Source organism: Cyprinus carpio, chromosome A3 (assembly GCF_018340385.1).
Source record: "Cyprinus carpio isolate SPL01 chromosome A3, ASM1834038v1, whole genome shotgun sequence".
In the NCBI taxonomy this organism is placed as follows: domain Eukaryota; kingdom Metazoa; phylum Chordata; class Actinopteri; order Cypriniformes; family Cyprinidae; genus Cyprinus; species Cyprinus carpio.
Genome location: NC_056574.1, coordinates 8,326,298 through 8,351,404, shown reverse-complemented (window position 1 = coordinate 8,351,404; position 25,107 = coordinate 8,326,298). Strand labels below are relative to the sequence as shown.

Genomic DNA, 25,107 nt, shown 5'->3' with positions numbered 1-25,107 from the left:
ATTGAAAGCAGGCATGGGTTTTGTGAAATGATTATTAATTAATTTTTAGTTGGTTGCTGTCCGATGCAAAAATGCAAAAAAAAAAATGCAAAAAAAAAAAAAAATCTTATATTAAATGTATATTATATTATATTATATATATTATATCTATATTATATTATATTATATTCACATGTTATATTTCTTGACCCATGGTGTTTTTTTTTTTTAACTCATAAAACAAAATTTAGAGAGATTTAAGCTTAAAAACTGTTGAATTTTATATATAGTTGAAAATTGCAAGCCTATAATCTACTTCAAAAACTTCCCAACCCCAACCCTAAGTTTTGTTCTGAATGTTTGCACAAAGATGGCAATCAAAATCCTTGAAGAAACAAACTTATAGGTCATACAAAATGAAGTTTTGTGTGGTGTGTGCTGTGTGTGTGTGTGTGTGTGTGTGTGTAGTGTGTGGTGTGTGGTGTGTGTTGTGTGGTGTGTGTGTGTGTGTGTGTGTGTGTGTGTGGTGTGTGTGTGTGTGTGCTAGTCAGGGTAACTGATGATGAGGCGAGTCAGACCTCTGGTGGTTGTGTGTGGGGGACTGCTGGGTCATAAAGAGAGACCCTGGGAGGTCTAAAGCACCTTTCATTCATATGCCTAATCCATGCAGCTGTTAATAGACTTAAACGTGACTGTGTTGTTTTATGTGTGTGTGGAGGTGTTTGAATATGTTTACTGTAGATGATCTTGACTTTTTAAGATGACATTTGGAGAATTTTTATTTTCAGTGACAGTCCTCCTGAAAGATGTGGTAAGGGTATACATTGGTGAATCTGAGCGTATGGATTCTCAACATTTACATCACTGACAAAATGATCACTGTAATAGTCTGACACTTATGCACGTATGCACCTATATACCCAAAAACCATTCATATTTTTCTGCTATAATGGTATAAACTTTAACATCTAACACTCGCATAAAGGAATAGATCAGAATTTTGCTGAAAATGTATCACCCTCAGGCCCATCCAAGATCAGATTTGGAGAAAGAAATTTAGCTTACGTCACTTGCTCACCAATGAATGGATGCAGGGCGAATGGGTGCCGTCAAAATGAGAATCCAAACAGCTGATAAAAAAACATTTACAATAATCTACAAGTAATCCACAATGACTCCCAGTACATCAATTAATGCCTTATGAAGTGAAAAGCTGCATGGTTGTAAGAAAAAAAAAAAATCCATTGTTAAGACTTTTCATGGATACTCGTGGATTGTTGCTAGCTTTTGTTAGCTTGTTGGAACACATATTGTTCTGACAGCACCCATTCACATTATTTTAATAATTGGTTGGTTCATCACTGGTAAAAATATAAGTCAGTGGTCCAATCTTCTGACAGCATTGTTGCACAATAACAGTTTCATAAGACTCATAGGGAAGCATAAGTTAGTTTTAAAGAAGCATAATATTAGTTTTTGCTGATGCTGAAAAATGTCAGATGACAAACAATTTCTCAACTTCATCACGTGACCAGCTAACTGAACCATTCATAGCCAAAAATCTGTGTGACTTCTTACCATGGGCTTTACATTTGAGTCCCTTCATCTCTCTGAACTCATACTTCACCATGGCCAAGCACTGGATAGCAGTTCTCCTCACACTTCTGTCTCTGGACCAGAGCAGGCATCTGGGAGACCCTCCCTGGCTCCTGCAGGATCGGTGTGACCCCCTCCTCAGATCGCTCTAAAGACCAGAGGCAATGGCTTAGTCATCCCTCTCACCTCATCTGCAGCAGGACCTCCTGGTCCACCGGGACCTCCAGGTAAGCAGGTCCGCCTGGCCCAGCCGGACCCCTCAGGTTGTAGGCTCGTCGAGTAAGGGAGGGTCCGCGCGTTCAGTGCTGCGCTGCAGGACGCCTTCGGCAAGAATGATGTGATAAAGTTTTTAACGACGTGATTACTAATCTGGGAGGAGGTTATGAATCCTCGACAGGGACTTTGCACCTGTAAGACAGCGGGAGTGTACTACTTCATCTTTAGCATTGTGAAGACCCGGCCAAAACCTACGAGTGGACTTGATTCTTAATGACCAGACGGTGAGGTTACCTCAACATGAGGTTTTTTTGCAGGGGTTTTCAAACAAAGATATCTAAGTATGATAAAAATGTAAGCCTTATAAAGGCTGCTTTATATTTTTGTATGCATAAAAAAGACCCATTTATAATTTAAGAAAAAAATTATATATATAGCATATATATATATATATATATATATAATATATATATATATATATATATATATATAGATATATATATATATATTATATATATATATATATGTAACAATATAAATGTCTTAACTGTGACTTTTAATCACGTTATTGTGTGTTCTTGCTGACTTACAAAAAATAAATAAATAAATAAAAACCTTACTGACCCCAAACCTTTGAACGTGAACGAAAGTGTAAATACAATATGTTCTCTTCATTGTCAAAATACAGCCATCTACAAAACAATATTTGTATTATTAGGTATTTTTTTTTGTACACCCTATTAATAAAAATTCTATATCATTTTTATAATGTTTAATATATATAATGCATATATAAAGTTTTTTTATTGAAATTATTTTATTATTATTATTATTGCTTTTTTATTTGTATTTTTTACAAAAGCTTATGCAAATGTATTTATTTCAGTTGAAAAAGTAAAGCTGGGAATAAGATAATTGCAAATTCAATATTTTTATTATTTATTTATTTATTTATGTTTTATTTTATTTTTTTATGTGACCCTGGACCTTAAGACATGGGTATATTTGTAGCAATAGCCAAAAATACATTGTATGGGTCAAAATTTATTGATTTTTCTTTTATGCCAAAAATCATTAGGATATTAACTAAGATCATTTTCCAACCATAAAAATATATCAAAACGTAATTTTGTTGATTATAATATGCATTGCTTTCATTTGGACATCTTTAAAGGGCGATTTTCTCAATTTTTTTTTTTTTTATTTTAGTTATTTTTTTTTATTTTTTTGCACCTTCTGATTCCAGATTTTTCAAATAGTGGTATCCCAGCAAAATATTGTCCTATCCTAACAAACCATATATCCAATCATCAAGTTTATTTATTTCAGATTTCAGTTTTTTAAAATTGACCCTTATGACTGGTTTTTGTGGTCCAGGGTCAGAAAATTGTTAGATTTAATATATTTAATTCAATTTTAAATTAATATGTTACATTTGTACGCCTTACACTTTCATAGATTTTATAAAAAAAATAAATAAGATTCAATTCAAATGTAAAAAAAAAAAAAGAAGAAAAAAAGAAGCTTTCTGAAAACTCCTGCTTTGTTGCTTTAATAAAACAGCTGCTACATAATAAAATATTAAGGACTCACATCTATTGCAGCATAATAAGTCTGATAAATCTGCTCATTTCCACTCTTGTGTGTTCTAGGTTGTGGCGAGTGCGGTTGGCAGTGGTGATGTTTCTTCATACAGACACTGCAAGCAACAATGTAGTGCTGGCAGCTTAAAGTTGGAGATCGGCTGTTTGTTCGGGCTGAACAACAGTGAACTAAGCAAGAGGGACTCACAAAGCCGCTTCAGTATCTTCTCTGGTTACCTGCTCTATGAGATCTGAGACCAACAGGCAAACATGATTTCTTTCTGCTTTAACCTCTTTCTGTTAGTTTAAAGAGGCCTCTTTGCATTCAGACTGTGGGTGTTTCCTTGAATAAAGAATGAATTCTCTGGCAATTTGCCTGCTTGAGACTTTTCATTGAATATTAAATTAATTCTTCCATTTTCAAAGGCCGAGACCTTGGCGAGATACTTCACAGGGCACTGGCACAGATATTAGACTTGGACTTCAGGGAAATTGAGAATGACACAACAGACATACACACTCAGCAACAGCAGCTCAGTCAAAGCGCTTTAAACAGCCCTGTCTCACACAAAGCTAAGGGGCTTCAGATCAGATTCACTGTAAGAGAGTAGTGGGGACCAAATCCAACCCTGGATTATTGATTCCACTTAACCTACAGCAGGCAGGAAGTAATACACTTAATACTTTTCCATCCTTTAACCGCTGAATAAAAATGAGGTGCAATGCACTACAGACAAGTATACGGAAATGTAAGTTTTTTCCTAACTATTGAACTATCGGTCAAACGTTTGAATGATTATTATTTCAATTTTTTATGTTTTTGAAAGAAGTCTCTTATTCTCACAAAGACTACAAAATCAGTAATATTGTAAAATAGTTAAAATCATAGATCAACAGTTAAAATAACTAGTTTCTATTTTTTTTTTTTTTTTTTTTAGCCCGAAGTTTCAACAAAATAACTCTTAATAAAAAGCTGCATTTTCACAAAACGGGCATAGAAAATGCATATGCCATGTTTTATAAATGAGACCCCAGGTCATTTGCTGCGGGAGCTGGGAACAGTGTGTGACGAAGTACATGTGGTGTTGTTGCTATGGTGTTCTAGGTTGGCGAATGGTTGATGATGTCACGAGAAAAAGGCGACGAGGAAGCGCCAGTGAGTTATGTATGTTTAACGTTGCCTAAAGAAAAGTAAAGTGAACACGTTCATACAGTTTTGATCCAGAGTTTTCATTTAAAAGACGCGACATGGTGTCAGAAGTGCTGTAGTTTGACGTGCTACCTGATTGAGTTTTGCTCGCGAAGCCCGGAGACATGGGAAGAACGTGCGAGCTGAAATGGATGGCGGAGATAATGCGGTCGCTGCACCGAGAGCAGCGGGACCGAGCGCTACTTTCAGCATACGGCCGCCTGAGCCGTTCGACTTTTCTAAACCACAAGATTGGGCAAAATGGATCCGGAGGTTTGAACGGTTCCGATTGGCGAGCAACCTGCAAGAAAACTCGGATGAAAATCAGGTGAATACTTTCATTTACTGCATGGGAGATGAGGCGGATGATATTCTCCGTGGGTTACCACTGGCAGACGCTGACAAAACAAAGTATGACGCAGTAAAAGCAGGTTTTGAGGCACATTTCGTTGGGAGAAGAAATGTAATTTACGAACGGGCACGTTTCAATATGCGTAAACAGGAGGAAAAATGAGACTGTTGATTCATTTGTGACAGCTTTGTATGCTCTGGCTGAACATTGCAATTATTTAGCATTACATGATGAGCTAATTCGGGACCGGCTCGTCGTGGGGTTGGCTGACAAACGGCTGTCTGAGCGTATGCAGCTGGATCACGAGCTGACCTTGGAAAAAGCAATAGCAATGGCGCGGCAAAGTGAGGAGGTGAAACGACAGCAAGCTGCGCTGAGAAGTGTGACAGACACTGTGGCTGCAGATGCGGGCTCTGTCGACAGAGTGTACAAAGGAAAGTATAACGTGGGGAGACCCCAAAAAGGAAATGGTCCTAAACAGAAATCACATATAGTACACTCCAGTAAGATGAATAGCAACCAGTGCCATAAGTGTGGTAGCTCCCCAACACACGCAAAACGTGACTGTCCAGCAAATGACGTAAAATGTCACTCCTGTGGGAAAAAAGGGCACTACAAGCGGGTGTGCACATCATCAAAAACTGTGCGTGAAGTGTGTGAGGGGGACCCTATATTTATTGGCAGCATCACAGGTACTGGCGAACCATGGATGGTAAACTTAAACATTAGACACAAATGTGTGCCGTTTAAGATTGATACCGGCGCGGATGTCACTGTCATTCCAGTAGAGGTGTTTGAGGAGATTTTTAATAAAGACCTACCTACCCTCAAAGATGCAACGAGGCCATTACTTGGTCCAGGGCAAGTTCCCTTAGATGTTGTGGGAGTTACTAGTCTGCTGCTGAAGAGAGGTGAAAAACAGTCTGAGGAAGATGTGTACATAATCAGAAATCTGCACACTGCACTTCTGGGCAGACCGGCTATTGCAAAGCTTGAGCTTGTGGCACGATTAGATAGCATTGATATGGAAATATTAAAGACAAGTTATCCAAAATTGTGCAGCGGTCTGGGGGAAGTACGACAGCCATATGTTATCAGGCTCAAACCGGGGGCTTCTCCATTCTCTCTTAAAACCCCAAGACGTATCCCGTTACTTTTAATGAGTAAAGTTAAAGAAGAGCTGAGCCGTATGGAGATTTTGGGGGTAATCAGCAGGGTGGATTAAACAACAGACTGGTGTGCTGGCATGGTGGTGGTCCCAAAGAAGTCAGGTGCTGTTCGGATATGTGTAGACCTCTCCAAGTTAAATGAGTCAGTTCGCCGGGAAAAATACATCCTGCCATCAGTTGAACAGACATTAGGAATGCTTGCTGGAGCACAGATCTTCAGTAAGTTAGATGCCAATATGGGATTCTGGCAGATACCATTGTCAGAGGATTCTGCGCGCTACACAACGTTCATAACTCCATTTGGCCGTTACTTTTTCAAACGGCTTCCCTTCGGTATATCATCTGCGCCCAGAACACTTCCAGAATAGAATGGCTACTGAGGTTACTGAAGGACTGGAAGGCACGGTGTGTCATATTGATGATGTTCTGGTGTGGGGGAGAACAAGGGAGGAACATGACACCCGTTTGCATGCAGTACTGAGGAAAATGCAAAAGGCAGGCATGACCCTTAATGTCGAGAAGTGTGAGTTGTCAAAGCAGACAGTACACTTTTTAGGGGACATAATTTCTGCTAATGGCATTAGCCCAGACCCCATGAAAACAGCAGCCATCAGGGACATGACGGAGCCCTCAAATGTGAGTCAATTGCGGAGCTTCCTGGGGATGGTAAATCAGCTTGGGAAGTTTATTCCCCGACTGGCGGATAAAGACAAAGCTCTCCGTGACCTGCTGTCGAAAAAGAACTGTTGGATTTGGGGCATGGAACAAGCCAATGCGTTCCAGGCTCTGAAAGACGTACTGTCATCCCCCCCTGTTCTTGCCATCTATGATGCGAATAGAGACTGTAAAGTGTCAGCGGATGCTTCGTCCTACGGACTGGGAGCCGTCCTACTTCAAAGGTGGCCAGAAGGTTGGAAGCCAATAGCGTATGCGTCAAGATCTCTTACTCAGACTGAGCAGAGATACGCGCAAGTGGAGAAAGAAGCCTTGGGGCTCACATGGGCATGCGAAAGATTCAAAGACTTTGTCATTGGCAAACATTTCACATTGGAAACTGACCACAAGCCATTACTGAGTCTCTTAGGATCGCAAGCCTCTGGATGCTCTCCCTCCTCGTATCCAGAGGTTCAAAATGCGACTGATGCGTTACTCCTACTCCATTGTTCACGTGCCAGGAAAGGATTTGTGGGTAGCTGACACTCTGTCACGTGCTCCGGTAAAGCAGTGTGAGCTTCATGAAGAGAGAGAGTTTTGGGAGGACACTAACATTTATGTTGACGCTATCATGGGGAATTTGCCAGCAAGCACAACCTACCTGGGACAGCTGAGAGAAGACTTAAAGAATGACAAGGTATGCTCCAGTGTGATGAAACTGTGTGTTGAAGGGTGGACAGAGCACAGCCGGAGAGATCCAATACTGAAGCGTTACTGGGCAGAACGGGCTCTCTTAACTGTGCAGGACAACCTGTTGCTGAGAGGCACGAGGTTGGTCATCCCAGCCGCTATGAGAAATGGTGTCCTTAGCAAGTTGCATGAGGGGCATTTAGGACTTGTAAAATGCAGAGAGCGGGCAAGACAATCAGTATGGTGGCCAGGGTTAAGTAATCAGCTGAAGGAATTGGTGCTCAACTGCAGGACATGCCTCAAGGAGAGACTAAACCCAAAAGAACCACTCATGCCCACTCAGTTTCCAGACAGACCCTGGCAAAGGTTAGGAGCTGATTTATTCATGCTGGGAACTAAGACGTACCTGCTAGTGGTGGATTACTATTCCAGGTATGTGGAGATTGCTCAGTTATCACCCAGCAAGTCTACTGACGTCATTGTCCACATGAAATCCATATTCGCACGGCATGGAGTTCCAGAGACGCTAATTACAGACAACGGGCCACAATTCTCTGGGCACTCATTTGCATCTTTTGCTGCTTCTTATGGATTTGTCCACGTTACTAGCAGCCCAAAGTTCCCCCAGAGCAATGGAGAGGCTGAACGTGCAGTCAAGACAATAAAAGCTCTTTTCAAGAAAGCTGATGACCCTTACCTTGCTCTCCTAGCGTATCGTGCTACTCCCTTGCAGAATGGGTACAGCCCAGCACAGCTTCTTATGGGAAGAAGGCTGCGAACAACTGTGCCCACACTCTCATCATTGCTGGATCCAGCACTCCCTGATACTGATGCAATTTTCAGAAAAGAGAAGGAAAGAAAGAGTGCAGATGCAGAGCGCTTCAATAAACATCATAGAGCTAGAAAACTCAGCACACTACAGCCGGGGGAAGAAGTCTGGGTGTCTGATGCTAAAGAATCAGGAACGATTGTGGCCAGTCACTTTGCTCCACGGTCTTACCTTGTGAATACGCAACATGGGACTGTGAGACGTAATCGTTACCATCTGGTACCTATGCAAGCGTCAGCTAAGGATGATAAAAATGATACACAAGATCAGTCCTCGGATACAATCACTGAGTCGCACCCTGTCACTCAGGAATCAGAGGAGCAGGACATTCCTGATGTGGTGTCTACACCTAGAACTAGGTGTGGGAGACGGATCGTGAAACCTGCAAGGTTGAACCTGTAAACAAGTGTGTGGTTTACTGCTGCATTATAGTTACAAATACATTGCCACTTAATGTACATACAAAAAAAAAAAAAAAAAAAAAAAAAAAAAAAAAAGAATGTTCGAAATATGAAGACAAATGTTATAATTACTTGGTTTGTTTAAGAGTTAGATAGGAGCAGACCTTCCAGCAAAAGAGGCAGAATAATCCTCTAAGGTCTGTTGAGACAAAGGTAGTCTACCCTTTGATCTCTAGAAAGGGGAGATGTGGTGTTGTTGCTATGGTGTTCTAGGTTGGCGAATGGTTGATGATGTCACGAGAAAGGGCGACGAGGAAGCGCCAGTGAGTTATGTATGTTTAACGTTGCATAAAGAAAGTAAAGTGAACACGTTCATACAGTTTGAATCCAGAGTCTTCATTTAAAAGACGCGCGACAATAGGCAGGGCCGTCGCTAGTGGGGTGAAAGGTGGTGACGATTATAGGGGCCCACGGCTGAGGGGGGCCCCCCCGGATGATTTCGACCGACTGCCCGAGACCAGCATAAGAAGACGGCCTTGCGCGTCGTCACGAAATCTTATCAATTGCACGTGTTTTAAGTCTTGCCAATTTAAACATTCAAAACAGTGCATTCAAACACAAGACGCGGAAAAACTCAACTGAGAGTTCGCACGCCGAGTTCATTACGCACACGGAGAGCCTAGCAAACACCGAACCAAGCTTTTCTTCGCTTCATCCCATGCTTGAACGAACAAATACACCATGAAAATCTAAACATACAAACACAAAAATACATGAAAATCTCACTCAAGCTTGAGCTCGCTCTCCTCTTCACACAGCGCGCACAGACATCCGCATCTCACAGTCCTTGAACACCGAAATGAGTTTGGTCTCGGTCTCTTCTTGCTCTTAAAATAAATATACATATAAAAACTCGTCTTTGCGATTATCCTCTCAAAAATGGTCGGTTATGTCTAAACTGAAAGTAAACAATTGAGAAAGAAATCAGATGTGTATCATATTGGATGTATTATCTCTTAAAGTGACCACGCCTAATTTACTAGCTGCTGTCAGTGTCCTTAATGTTAATCCAATAAATTAAATGGGAGAAAATTATTTACTGCTCTTTACTGAATTACTTTGTAGTTTTAACAAGAATTAATATTAAATAATCTTTAATTTATACATTGAAGACCATGCAATCCTATTTACATTTGATTATTCAGTTTCTGTACCTGGACACCTACAACCTTGAAAAAACTTAAGCATTGTTACATTTGTGCTATTTACACAATTTCAAACAGGGCCCACGGGTACAACCTGCACCGGGGCCCCGCAAACCCCAGCTACGGCCCTGCCCACAGGGGTTTTCTCAGTGTTACCTTCCATTCGATGTGAAAGCACAGCTCCCACGCCGTATGAAGAGGCATCACACAAGAGGATCAAATCTTTCTCAGAAGTATAGTGTACTAACACATCTGCAGACTGTAGAAGTTCCTTTGATTTCTGGAAAGCCTTGGTTTGGGAATCGCCCCAGCACCATTGAGTGCCCTTTCTTAACAGTCTGTGGAGGGGAGCTAGGACACTGGACAAATTAGGTAGAAACTTGTTATAGTAATTCAACAACCCTAAAACAGGCTTTTAATTCAGTGACAGTGGTAGGACACAGAGCCTCTGTCGATGCTTGCACTTTGTCTTTTAGTGGGTGTAATCCCTGGGCATCCATGACCCAAGTAACATTTCTTTTTGAAGGAATTCACGTTTTCCTTTTTAGGAGCAGACCAGCATCATGTGGTGTCGTGCTGAATGATCACAAAGAGGCATCCATAAATAATGAGACTTTTATGAGATCTCAAAAAAGCTAGGATAGAGGAACACAGGTTTTTCCACTCCCATGGAAGAGCACATAATCTTCTTCTCTTGGTTAATGGCGGATTGCAAATAACTTTTAGGTGCATACCGCCACATACTGTACAAGAGTGTGTAACATCATGTAATTTTAAGTGTATTCATATTCTGCTCATTAACCCTATGTCATTAAGAAATTTAAATAATGCTTTCCTGCTGATCCTTATCTCCCTCCCTCTCCTTCTGTTCCTAGTATCCCTATCAGACTCCACTCCCGCCCTGCCTCCTGAACCCTATCTTGAAACACCCCGTCTTTCCTCAGATAATATATACAGTGTAATATGACATACTCAGCATTTTCTTTAAACCCCACAATTATCACAATTCTCATTATTGCTTTTCCCCATTAAGAAAAAGGTGAAGAGTGCCTAATAAATAAAAACAGCCTATATATAATTACATAGTCCACTTTTGAACTGCACCCCAACCTAAAGTACTACAGTAAAGATCCCACAGAACTCTCCATCATTACTGATCAAAAAAAATGTTAAAAAGTCAATAACGTATACTAATGACCACCCAGCTGATGGTCATTTGGGCTTATGTTTAGGATGTCTTTAATTGTCACCACGGTTGTGCATTAAAAGGTAAGATCAGACATTTGGATTCAGGGGCTGTGTAATGTCTTACTGAAATACACACAAAAATGTGTTGCTATTATCAAGGCAAAAAAAAAAAAAAAAACTACAAAAAAATCTCACAAAGCCATAGAAGTTTTAATACAAAAAAAGGGAGAACACAAAAACATGAGATTTGACATATCAGTAACATATTACTCAAAGCTTTTAAGAGTTCAAATTTTTTGAACCAAGACATTGGATGTAAGCATTCGGCCATCTACTTTGTTGGACTCCTCCTCCACATCGTCATAATCTGGTATTAAAAACAAACCATGTCAAATGTTGTAAGTGAATGAAAATTAAAATAAAAAATTGACATTTTTAAGAATATTAAAACATAAATAAAGATAATATAATGAGAACAAAAGGGTTATAGTAACTTAAATCTAGTAACAAAATTGCAAAGTTGGCAACACTGATCGCAAGGTAATACATGTATTCGTATGTAACTTTTTTTTTTTTTTCAATAAAAATCCCTCACTAGAGCAGATGACTCCAACATCTCGTCTGTGAGAACATTCAGCTCGACTCCATGAAGAGATGGAACATTCTGAGAGTTTTGTTTCATTCCCGTCACAATCAAACACATCAGCCCAGATTTCACCACTTCCCTCTCCAAACCAGTCTGATCCCACAACAGACACACCAATCCCACAATTCAGCTGTATACAGAGGACACTGGCAGCTCTCATATCCCAGCATGCATCACACACTGTGCCCCACTCTTTGAGGAACTGAAGATCCACTCTTCCTGAACAAGAGTCTGAACCATTTACCAGCCTGAGATCAGTGTAACCACAGGATAATCTGAGTAATTCTCTAATTCTAATCAAATAAAAAAATATTAAACAAACAAATACTAAATAAACAACATTAAAGAGAGAACAGAGATAATCTGAGTAATTCTCTAATTCTAATCTCTGTTTAATATAGTCAGAGATCTCATATTATGCTATTGATCAAATAAATTAATTTGAGTATTTAACAACTGGAACTCTATTCTCCACAAAGAGGTTAAACATTTTACCAGAACATATCAGTCCTATGTCATTATCATGGGTACATTTTATTAGTTAACAATGGACAGCGTCGAATGTTCTGCACTGAATCTCTTGTGTCAAAAAAAAAAGTAGAAGGACATTACCTTGTGTATTGATGAAACTGCTGTGACGTCACACAACATGCAGCTGTGCTTGTTATATATTGATAGATATGACATGAGCTGCACTGGGATTTTAATATTCTGTTGTTAAGCATTGTTAAGTCATAATATATTGTTATATTATTATATTATTACATATGGTGTATAGAGAATAAATATTTTAAACGTGTTACAGGTCGTTGAATTAAACATATATAACACAGTACTTATACAGTAAAATGTAGAATATAAAAGTAGTTTATAAGTAAAATATAAAAGCCCACCAGACAAGCAATATGCAAATTTATTTATTGGTTCATAACACGCCCTGACCACATAAGATAATAATAGTTGATTTTAGTTGATTGTTATTCATTTTCTTTCTATTGTGAAAGTTACTTATTGCATCCAAAAATAAATGCAAGTATTTTTTCAGCATTATGTAATCTCTTATTGACATAAAGCGGAGGACTGTTACATCACTGATGGTCATTGTGTTTATATTTAGGATGTTTTTGATTGTCACTGTGTTTCTGCTTTATAATGTAAGATCATTTGACTTAACGAATCATGTAATCTCTTATTGACATACAAAACATTTTTTTTTTTTTGCTATTAAAAAGGCCAAAAAAATCCAACAAAATCCCACAAAAGCATAACAGATTTAATACAAAAAATGGGGGAAAATATAAAAACCTGAGATTTGAAATATTAATAACAATATCAATATATCAATAACTCAAACTTTGTTCAGATGTGTTGAACCGAAGCAGTGGATGAGATCATTGAGCCAAATGACCCCCTTCTTTGTTTGACTCCTGCTCCACATCATCATAATCTGTTATTAAAAACAAAATCTTAAATCATGTCAAATACCGTAATTGAATAAATATTTTAAGTCTAAACAACTGGAAAAATATAAAAAATATTCAAATTTAAGATGATAATAAAAATGAGAACAAAAGGGTTATAGTAACTTACCCGACAGGTTTGTCACATCTTCACTCACACTCATGACATCATCATACTCCTCCTGAACTCTCTCTGATCAAGAATGACATAAAAATATAATTTCAGTTTATAAAACACTTTATCACATTTGAAGGATCCCTTTTCCCTTCAGTGACTTGATTACACAGAACACATGTCTGATCCTCATTAAAACATGAAAAGGGTCATAGAAAATGTAGTTCTGTGCATCTCACCTGTTACCCCTTGAGAGCTCAGTCTATTAATGATGACATCATCATAATTATCTGGTGCGTCCACTACACACAAAAATATGAGTCAATTTAAATGTAAACCAAAAAAACAATTAAGGCAGTAGTTTAAAATATTATCTGTAACAATCTTGATTTTAAAGGATTATTATTATTATTATTATTATTAATTATATTATATTCTATGCTGTTGTAGAGTAAGAGAGTGACAACTGTCTCACGATCTGGTTTCAGTCCAACAGTGATGACATCATCATAGTATCCCGGTGTGATTTCCTTCACCATCTCTTCTGCATCAACACACAATATGTTTGGATACAAAAGCCAAAATATGTTCTTTCATCAGAGTTTATTAAACATCTGGTAGTGAATCATGTGATCAGTTAAATAGGTTACTGACCTGATGCAGTCTTGAACTCTTTTGCTAAAAAAGGAGATAAAACTGTTAATATATAAGTGAACAGCAGTATTTTAATAGTATTGGGTCATTAATCAAATATGTAAAATAATTAGTTCACTCATTTATTTATTAATTTATGTGAATTCATTAACAAGGGGTCTTTTTTGAGTGGAATGTGGAGTGAAGGTGTGCTTCATCTCTCGAACCTGAGAGAAACTCATCAGCATCTTCATACCCAGAATGCAGTTCTTCAGAGCTGAGACTCCCTGTTAAAGAAGAGCAGAGCAGTCAGAAACATGTTCATCATTACAAACAGACTGAATCCTCATTTCCTTTGCATCATAAAGAAGACAACACAGCACAAATATTAATTATTCACATTTAAAAGCATTATAGGCATAACTCCCTTTTTTGGGCCTATTAACAAACACACAAGTATCCTCACATGAACCCAATCAACAGACAAACAAAAACAAAAAAAACCAAAAATAAAAAACACACAAACACACACACACTCACACACACACACACACACACACACACACACACAACAAACACCCACCTGCAGCTCTGTGGTTTTCTGTCAGGAATTCTGTGGTTTGAAGCAGGAGGTTTAACAGGACTAATAATAGATGAACATCAACTGTCTGACAGACTCTTATTAATGCTATTAAATGAGATTGAAGGCCCATGTCTCACCCCTCTGAGTGAAGTGATTGTGTCTGTGCTGAATCTCCTCATAAACGGCCTCAGTCTTCAAACCTGTGTCTCCTCTTAGAGAGAGCTGTGAGTGTAGACAGACAAACCTGCTGTCAGTTCACAACACATGACTGATCACACACTGAATAAGACACAATATGACAGTCTCTGGATCTCTCCTACCTCTCCTCATCACTCTGTTCTGCTGAATCAGTATAAGCAGTGGCACTAAGAGCAGTAAGAGCACAACTCCCAGAACAATCACAAGCACTGGGGGGGCAGAGAGAGACGCTGCTGGAGGAGTTTGTGGAGACGAGACTGATGTTGAGCGCACTGGAGGAGAAACTGGAGGAGAAGCTGATGTTGTTGTGGCAGAAGTATTATTCCTCAGTATTTTGCTGTGACCTGCACAGGTGAGTCCAGCGTGCTCTTTGTGGGAGCAAAATTATCTAAAAATGAATATTATTCCTCAGTATTTTGCTGTGACCTGCACAGGTGAGTCCAGCGTGCTCTTTGTGGGAGCAGTCAGTGTGGTTTTTCAGGGAGAGAGGACAGTCCCACAGGTGAATCTCATTCCCTCTGCACTCGACTCTGTTCATCCACACAACACCTTCACCAGCACCAAAGACTGAATTCCCATCAGCCCTCAGTGCTGCTCCACAACCCAGCTGCCTGCAGACCACCCGAGCATCGCTGATGTCCCACTGATCATCACAGACTGAGCCCCACACAGTGTTATGATACACCTCCAGAGCTCCCAGAGCACCGGCTCTTATCTCCCACTCAGTCTGAGAGGAACATGATCTAAAACACACACATCAAACACCACTGAGTACAAAATTCACAACAAAGATTAAAGTTGTGATAATAATGAACTTATATTAATCTTACTTGAACACTGTCTCTTGTATGGAGATGGTGAGGTAGAACATGTCAGAAAACTCTGAGGAGACTCACGTTTCCTCTGTTCCTCTGAGATTGAAAACGTTACAATTTAATTTACTACTGAACAGAAAAGTTATTTAAAAGACAAAAATAATCATATTTCAATTAAGGTACCATGTTAAATCAGTTAATATCATCTCACTTGAGCAGGTGATATTGGCGACTTCATTATCACAGTCATTCTGTCCCCAGGGTGAAGATGGACACTGCCATAAAGTGGAGTCATGTTGTCGACAATTAAGTTTATCAAGCCAATTATGAGGCTTCAGTCCCTCTGAATAAATGGGGTCACTGCCAGATCTTCCACAGTTCAGCTCTTGACAGATCAGACTCGTTGTGTCTCTGTCCATCTGGTTTTAAAACACACATTACCCCAGGATCCCATTGTAGAAAACCTCCACATTCCCTTCACAGCCCCCAGTTAACCTGATCTCTTTAAACTCTAGATGAAAACTGACAAGAATCAACCTCAGCTCTCATGGAATGACAGCGATTTATATAAGTGATGGGAATCATACAGAATTTAACAATTCTGACTCCTCCCAATTAATTATTTACATTATTGTCTACCTGAGCACACGACTCCTACATCCTCCTTGTGTTGACAGTCTGTGTTTCCCCAGCCTGGAGAAGAGCAGCTCCACAGGGACGTCTCATTCCCCTCACACTCCACCTCATCCAACCATATAGGTCCAGAACCAGGACCAAACCAGGCTGGTACCTGCTGGTTACTGAGGGCCACTCCACACTGCAGCTGTCTGCACACCACATGGGCATCTTTAATATCCCAGGAGTCATCACACACAGTCCCCCATGAGCCGCTGTGAAAAACCTCCAGCCTCCCTGCACAGTCTCCCCCAGAACCCACCAGCCTGATGGACCCCACGACCTGATATTCAGAGAAAGAAAAACAAATTATTGATCACAAACAACTGGAGAATCTGCCCAGATGCTGATTTTCTCACCAAAGTTCTTTACTGACAGCTGTTGTGTGGAGCTGCAGTTGAGAGTTTGTGAAGAGCTGCAGTTCTCCAGATGAGCTTTACTGTCTGGAGAGAGTATTTATTTCTCTTTCAATATTTATCTAACATATTTTACATTTGTTAAAATGTGTAGTTTTATTCTGAAACCCATGACTTCAGTGTGGTGTGAATGTGTTCACCAGAGCAGATGACTCCAACATCTCGTCTGTGAGAACATTCAGCTCGACTCCATGAAGAGATGGAACATTCTGAGAGTTTTGTTTCATTCCCGTCACAATCAAACACATCAGCCCAGATTTCACCACTTCCCTCTCCAAACCAGTCTGACCCCCAACAGACACAGCAATCCCACAATTCAGCTGTCTACAGAGGACACTGGCATCTCTCATATCCCAGCATGCATCACACACTGTGCCCCACTCTTTGAGGAACTGAAGCTCCACTCTTCCAGAACAAGCGTCTGAACTGTTCACCAGCCTGAGATCTGTGTAACCTGGACAAACAACTGACAGCTCTTTTAAACAGTATGAAACTAGAGTTAAGATAATTGAACAAAACAACAGCAGTATATTACATGTGTATGCAATTCATCTAAAGAGTTGCCGAATGTTAATACTCAACCAGAACAGATCACTCCCACATCATTGTCATGGGAACAGTTGTAAATCTGTGAAGATGATCGTGAACAGACGTGTATCTGAGATTCATTTCCTCTGCACTGAATCTCTTGTGTCCACATCTGAGCGTCTCCTTTACCAAAAGCAGCTGCTCCCAGCACCTGTACAGGAGCCCCACAGTCCAGCTCTCTACACACAACCTCTGCATCCTGCTGGTCAAAGACAGCGTCACACACTGAACCCCATCCTTCTGCACGAAACATCTCCACTCTCCCAGAACACAGGTGAAGCCCGTCCACAAGTCGAAGTCTTTGCTCTGAGTCTTTGAATTATAAAAGCAGATAATTAATTAAACATCTCTACTCAGCTGGAGGACTAGAGAAAACTGGCATTAAATTTTCCACATTTTGTGTTTTCATTAATTCACTTAATCAGCACAAATTTTATATGTAATTTTACCTTCCACCTGTAATTTAACAGTCTTCATTTATCATAAATTAGACTGCCTGAATAATAATGACATGACATATTTAATAATAGACATGACATATTTAATAGTGATTTTCATCATCATAGTTTATTGTAAGACAAGGAATTAGGATGAATATATTATTATGAACAAAACAATTAAACAGAGACTGTCTGTTTCAAAAGATTGATAGTGATGTTTGTAAACACCAGCATAAATATGTTATTGCTTGAGTGAGAATTATGAAAGAGAGATGAAATAACAGACTGAGGTTTGGAGCAGCTTACCTGAACAGATCACACCAGCATCAAGATCATGATAACAGTACTGTGCAATCTCGCTGTATGAACTGCAGTCTTTCAGTGCAGTCTCTGATCCACTACATAAAACATCACAGTCCAGCTCTCGACCTGATCCTTGTCCAAATTGAGCTTCATATGTTGCTTTAACAGCCGTCCCACAGTCCAGCTCTCTACACACCACTGCAGCATCAGCAATATCCCAGTAATCATCACACACTGTTCCCCACTGACCATCATGATAAACCTCCACTCGACCAGCACAGGGATTACTGCCATTCACCAACCTCACACTCACACTGTCTACACATGAGAGAGAGACAATTAGTGAACAAACCAAACAATATATGTAGTAAAGTGTAACAGTACATGTAAAACATTTCAGCTCATTTAAATAGATTACCTCTGGACTCTGAGTATGTACCTACCAGAGGTGATGAGTTTCACCATATAACACAGAAACATCAGCATCAGACAGTTCTTCATCTTCTCCTTCAGCTCGACACACACTACTTCATCAACTCAGAACTCAGCACAAGTTTCTCGTCTGCTCCTCAAAACACACTGAAGAAAACTGGCTCCTGTCAGCCCCCTAAAGAGAGAGAGAGACTCACAGCTGCCAATGACACTCACTGTTACCTTATTAGACACAACAGAGGAAATCATCAAACACAATCAGTGACAAATCAGAAAGCAGCATTTTGATTTTCTCCATATATATCAATAAAGTGTGAGCGCTGATGAGCGGGACTCCTCCTCCAGCGTGAAGAGACACTTCACTGAGGACAGACTCGTGTCAGTCAGAAGTCAGTGTGGAGATAAAGTCACAATAAACTTAAAGCAGATTGATACAGAAACACTGCAGCTTATATTCAGCATCAAACCTGAACCTGAACACAGCAGATACAAGCTCTGATCACTGACTGCTCACTTCAGACACTTACTAAAACTTTACTTCGCACAGAAAGAAAGTTGATTTTTGCTATAAATTTATCAATTTTAATGAACTAAACATTTAAAGTTATTTTGGGGATAATGTGCATAACATTAAGATAATTTTACTACAATGTTATGATATTCTAACAAGAGCACACTTAACTTTTTTTAATAATGATACAAAATGAATTGGAGTGTTTGTGTACACAAATAGAGGGTCTATTCAGACAAGATTTGTAAATAAACATTGGTTTCTATTCCAGAGATATTCCTCTGATATTATATGAAAATACATTTGCTGTGGATGTGTTTAATACTGTAATGTGTAATTCATCCAACAGATGGCAGCAACACACTACTTATTGTAAAAAGGAGCGGACAAGAGTCTAGTCCTTGTGTCTCCACATGAGGGAGCTTCTTACTGTTGATTATTTTTCTGGACAGAAACTTAATTTCTTTGTTTACAGATGCATTATAGCTACAAATCTATTTTTTTTTCATGTAGAGCTCATTTCACAGCACATCATTCTATAATATCAGACACACAGACACAGATTATAAGACACAGCGTGACAGAATGAAGTAAATACACTAGCAGTGATAATTCTTGTATTTTTATTTGGTTCTCATAATAATCTTTTATACAGAAAAAAAAAACACTCAATGATACAGAAACGCTGCAGCTTATATTCAGCATCAAACCTGAACCTGAACACAGCAGATACAAGCTCTGATCACTGACTTCTGTAAGTCTGAACACTTCAAACACTTAGACAATCACGCAAACTTTAAGACAGTTTTACCAACACGTGAACTTTGCAACAAGAGAAAACAACACATCGGACTTGAATTACACAGAAAAAAATGCATACAAAGCTGCACTCCGCCCCCATCTCGGGTACTCAGACCACATCTCTGTTATGCTAATACCAGCATACAGACCACTTCTCAAACTTGCAGAACCGGTCCAAAAGCAGATCACAGTTTGGCCAGATGATGCTACCTCAACACTGCAGGACTGCTTCCAGGACACAGACTGGAACGTGTTTAAAGAGGCAGCCACCTACCATGACCACACAGACCTGCAGGAGTAGTGACTGCTTACATCAAAAAGTGCACTGATGATGTGACAGTCACCAAGAACACCACCACAAGTGCCAACCAGAAGCCATGGATGACAAAAGAGTTCCTCAAATTTAAAATTTGTGAATTATCTATTAATTACACTAAAATACTTGCCAAAGTAAGGAGACAACAGGAACATAATATTATTTATGAGATTAATAAATGTTGTAGTGAGAGTGTTTTGAATGATACTGAAAAAAGCAAAATGGTCTCTCTACAAATGGAACTGGACAATCTTTACATTAAGAAAGCTAAAGGTGCATATATATGTTCTAAAGCTAAATAGATAGAAGAGGGTAAAAATACTATTTTTTTTACTTTTGCAGATTAGAAAAAAAGACGGCAATCAAGTAACTTTCACTAATGATTAATGGTGCTGAATGCACAGATCCTACTCCAATGCTTTACAGAGACATGAATAGTTCCGTTTCTCTCCCTTTTGGTACTACACAAAGATTTCCGTGATTGGCCGTGGAATAAGGCAGGGATGCCCATTGTCCCCTCTTTTATTTATTTTAGCTGTAGATATGCTGTCCACTCTGGTTAGTCAGGATGTATCTGTGAAGAAATTAAATGTATTTGGGAAAACCTTAGCAAACAGTCAGCTAGCAGATGATACGGCATTATTTTTACAAAACAAAGACCAAATTCCTTCAATTCCTTTTGTAAAGCTTCAGGCCTTCAACTAAATCTAAACAAATGTGAACGTTTGGCCCTACACCCCATTCAAGATTTGTCCTTGTATAACATTCCAGTTAAAGAGACGGTGAAATATCTAGGCATTTTTTATTTCCAAAGATTTGAAGATTAGTATGAAAGAACATTTTGAAAATAAAATACAAAAAGCCATCTGTATCTTGAATAGCTGGTTACAGAGAGATGTATCTATTTTTGGGAGAATTCTTCTATCTAAAGTTGAATATGTATCTAGACTGATCTGTCCAGCTCTCTCTTTAGCTCCCTCTTCAGGTATTATAAAAATAAGCAATCAAAAATGTATGACTTTATTTGGAGGCACAAAACTCTTTATATTAGAAAATCTGATATTATCAAAGGGTAAGAAGAAGGTGGTCTGAATGTTACTGAATTTGAGAGTATGAACACTTTGATAAAACTTAAGTGGCTTCAAATGTTTTTAGGTAAAATACTGAGAGCTTTTGGTATGCAGAGCCTTCAGCTTTGTTTGGTAAAGTGGGTGGTATCCGCTTCCTTCTCAAATGTGACTTTGATTTACCCAAACTTCCAGTGAAGCTCAGCATTCCACCAACAATCTAATTATGCTGGAAATTGGCACACACACACAATTTTACACCCCATAATAATCCTTTATGGACTAAATATATTCTACACAGAAACAAATCCCTGTTTTATGAGGATTGGGTAAATATAAATATTTGGTCAATGTTGGATTTAATGGATGAGACAGCTTATGCACACACTTCATGTGTTTTAGCTCTGTCCCTGCAGCAATCGAGGGTCTGTGATGTGATCACCGGGCTTTAAAAGACACTGAGATATTATTTTATCCCTGCTGTGCTTCATAACACAGTAATTATGTGATGAAAATATCATATTTTGTAGGCACTCCAATCGTTTCTGCACTGTCTGCTCTAAGAGAACGTGTCTAAGAGGCAGACAGAAACCACATGCTCTCTTAAAACTAACACCAAGTTAGAAAGTCCACCTAAAAATAAAAACTGTGTTCTTATGTTGTTCCAAATCTGTATTCTCTTTGAACATAATCTGAAAAAACTGTCAATGCTTTCGTCCACACAGTAAAAGTCAGTGGGGCCTAATGGAGTTGTTTTAGAGACTAGTAAACTTAAAATAACAATAATTATAATAAACAATGAATTAAGTAATTTATTTAATAAACAACAGTGTATTATTTATTAATAATAATAACAATAAATATAATATAAAAATAATATAAAAATTTAGATTATTATTATGTTATAAATAATAATTATGTTATATAATTAATAATACATTTATTACCATTGTTGCAGTTATTATATTTACTATATTACTAAATTATATTACATTATATATTGTATATCATATTGTTCCAATTATAAAAATAATAACACATTTAACAATAATAATAATATTATCATTATTAAAAATATTATACACATAAACTTATTATTATTATTATTATTATTGTTATTATTATTATTATTAACTACATATTGGTACAGGGCTGCACATTGCCGGAAAAAAAATATTATACAGAGAAACGCAATTCCACCGAGCTTGTCTTGTTTGAAGACTTGTTCAACCGTTCTGATAGAGACTGATCTGCCCACGTGTGTGTGTGTGTGTGTGTGTGTGTGTGCGCGCGCGCAGAGAGGAAGTGTTCTTACCCTGTCTGTCCTGATCAAACTCTTCAGAGAGCAGATGGTAGCAGCAGCCCACACTGCAAACGGCGCGCAGCTCCTGTTTGGCCCCGAACATCCTCAGAGTGCTGGGGGCCAAATCTCCACACGTATGCAGACCAACCAGAACTGCATTCTGGGTACCAGCCAGAGAAAAGAGAGAGGGAGAAAGAAAAAATGGGGGGTAATTTAGTGAAATCAACACAGACCGTTTGCCATCTCTCATCGATCATAAATAATGTGCTATAGACACATCCAAGTCCCTCTCCATTCTTGAGCTCAATTCCACCTCATTAACATGATTAGGATAATCGCAGGCGTCTCGCTGAGCTGTAATAGCAATGGTACAACTTCAGCTCTATAATCAGAGCCAGCAGCTGGGACAGCTATTGCAGCATAGTGCTATTATATGAGTTTAGTGTACATCAATTATTTTGATCCTGAATGTCATATTTAATGAATTTACAGTGCATTTACCAGAAAAAAAAGTAATGCTTCAAATAGAATAAAAAAAACAAACATCTTCAGCACCCACTTAGTATTTCAAGCACAATATTATATGATATGATATTATATTATAAAAACAACAGTCAAATTCTTTAATTTATTTATTAATTATAATGATGATAATTAGTTTAACTGTGATTATAACAATCATGTCAATAATGTTTATACATTAAAATATTATTATTATTGTTAGTAGTAGTAGTAGTCATTAAAATTATTATTACAATTACATTTTAATAATAATAATAATAATACAGTAATTACTGTTATAATTAATATTGTTTTCATTGTTATTTATTATCTCTCCTTGTTATTTATTTTACAATGAATAATAAATTATTATTATTATTACTACTTCTTTTGTTTTCATTATTTTGACAAAATGTATTTAAACATTTTAAATTATTATTTTAATTATTATTATTTAACAATGAATTAAATGACAGATTTACTGTTGTACATTTTTTTAAACACATTTTCTGCCCTGGTGCTCTTTTTAGAATTAGAATTGTAGAATTATTATTATAATTTTAATATTTATTTATCAAAATTACTTATTTTTACATATTTACACTATTTTTCTTAAAATAATTCTAAAATGTATTACTAATTATTTCATAGTGAATAAATAACAATAATTATTTTTAAACAATGATTTACATAATTGGTTTTATAAATTAAAATAATAACAATAATAATAATAATAATTATTATTATTATTATTATTATTATTTATTTTTTCTCCCTTGTACAAAACTATCATCTCTTCACCTCCAGCTCTGTGATCAGCGTCTTGAGCTCAGTTTCTGCGGTGACATATGAGGTCAGAGGGGAAAACAGGCTGTCATCTCTGATGTTCCCCCTTCCTTCTCCAGCTTTCCTCTCCAGATTCTCTCTCTTCCTCTTCTCTCTTTCCTCCAGACTCAGCTGGCTGGGGTGGACGCGGGGAGAGACATCCTCTATGACGTCTAGAGACAGCATACTGAGGAAGCTGCTTCCTGAATCTGAATCATTCGGGTCTAATGGACATTCTGCAGCATTATCTAAAGCAGATAAATCATTGGTGACTTGTTGTGATAAAGCACTGCTATCCGCTCGAGCCTCAAAGCTTTCCTTTTCCTCAGTAATAATGTTTTTGATGCCATCACTGTTTTCAAAGTTTCTGCTGTGTTGTTTACTCTCATCCTCACTGTCCAGAGTTTGCTTCCTAGTGGCTTTGTTCGGTTTCTGATAAGCTTTGGAGAACTTCTTCAGTTTCCTGTTCCTCTCATGAGCTCCATGTGTGTTGGTGCTGGAGGAGTCGATCCCGAACACTTGCAGGTTGAACCGCATGGACAGATAGGAGCACAGGTAGCCTTTCCCTGAACCCACATCTATCACCTGAGAAGCAGAAACAGATGAACCTCATGGGCCTTCTTACAGTTCATAAACTCATCCGGTGCTACTACTTTGTCTGATGAGTCTCCTATGGAGATTACAGAAAATGCATGAAATATGACCTTCTAATAACCTGAATGTGACATGCATAATAATCACAATAAAGATCCAGCGGAATATAAATGTGATTTTCAGTGCTTCTGATCTGCCTGCAGTTACCTGCTGTAGTGTCTCCAGTCATCAGTCTCAGATTCTGCATCAGATCTTCCAGCTGCATACAGACCCCCGGAGCTGGTAAACAGTGGGCTTTCGCTGCCCTCAGCAGGGCTGATATGTCCACCAACTTCTATAAATATATATATTAATGCAAATCAGATTGAGAGCATCTTAAAAAAATGTTTTTATAAAAAAAAATTATATTATATTATATTATATTATATTATATATATATATATATATATATATATATATAAATATATATATATATATATATATATATATAAATATATATACATATATATATATATTAATGCAAATCAGATTGAGAGCATCTTACCTTCTATCGCCCTCATGCGGTCTTGTGTGGAGCTGACAGCACACAGCACGTCATCTGGACACATATAAACGTGCTCCAAACATCACGCGTGTAAAAGTCCACAGTGTGCGCATTTGAGATACTTAATGATATGGAAAGAAAGCGCTTAAGTTCATCTATTTTTCTTTTTAAAGTGTCGACGGGTATGTCATTAAATGCCATTGTTCATGGGCACAGAAAAGAGAGAATATTTAGTGTGAGCAGGCTGAGCAACAGCTGTTGACACAGTATTTAAGACATAAGTAGTCGAA

At 38.2% G+C, this 25,107-nt stretch overlaps 1 protein-coding gene, 2 long non-coding RNA genes and 2 pseudogenes across 3 annotated transcripts; 1 reads left to right on the top strand and 4 right to left on the bottom strand.

Moving 5' to 3' along the window:
* Window positions 1-1,607: 1,607 nt before the first annotated feature.
* On the top strand, window positions 1,608-3,745 carry LOC122138663 (annotated as a pseudogene).
* A 9,812-nt stretch (window positions 3,746-13,557) lies between these two features.
* On the bottom strand, window positions 13,558-14,315 carry LOC122135969. Its single transcript, XR_006153826.1, has 3 exons — window positions 14,133-14,315; window positions 13,927-13,950; window positions 13,558-13,816 (listed from the first exon to the last, which is right to left on the bottom strand). It is a non-coding gene; the product is annotated as an uncharacterized LOC122135969 (long non-coding RNA).
* Window positions 14,316-15,072: 757 nt separating this feature from the next.
* LOC122135966 (scavenger receptor cysteine-rich type 1 protein M130-like) lies at window positions 15,073-15,630 on the bottom strand. The gene is made up of 2 exons (XM_042717251.1): window positions 15,517-15,630; window positions 15,073-15,429 (listed from the first exon to the last, which is right to left on the bottom strand). The coding sequence occupies exons 1-2, from the start codon at window positions 15,555-15,557 to the stop codon at window positions 15,075-15,077; spliced, it is 396 nt and encodes a 131-aa protein (XP_042573185.1). The 5' UTR covers window positions 15,558-15,630; the 3' UTR covers window positions 15,073-15,074.
* A 767-nt stretch (window positions 15,631-16,397) lies between these two features.
* On the bottom strand, window positions 16,398-16,808 carry LOC109098625. The gene is made up of 3 exons (XR_006153827.1): window positions 16,733-16,808; window positions 16,536-16,619; window positions 16,398-16,459 (listed from the first exon to the last, which is right to left on the bottom strand). It is a non-coding gene; the product is annotated as an uncharacterized LOC109098625 (long non-coding RNA).
* A 1,234-nt stretch (window positions 16,809-18,042) lies between these two features.
* LOC122138662 lies at window positions 18,043-25,101 on the bottom strand (annotated as a pseudogene).
* Window positions 25,102-25,107: the final 6 nt, after the last annotated feature.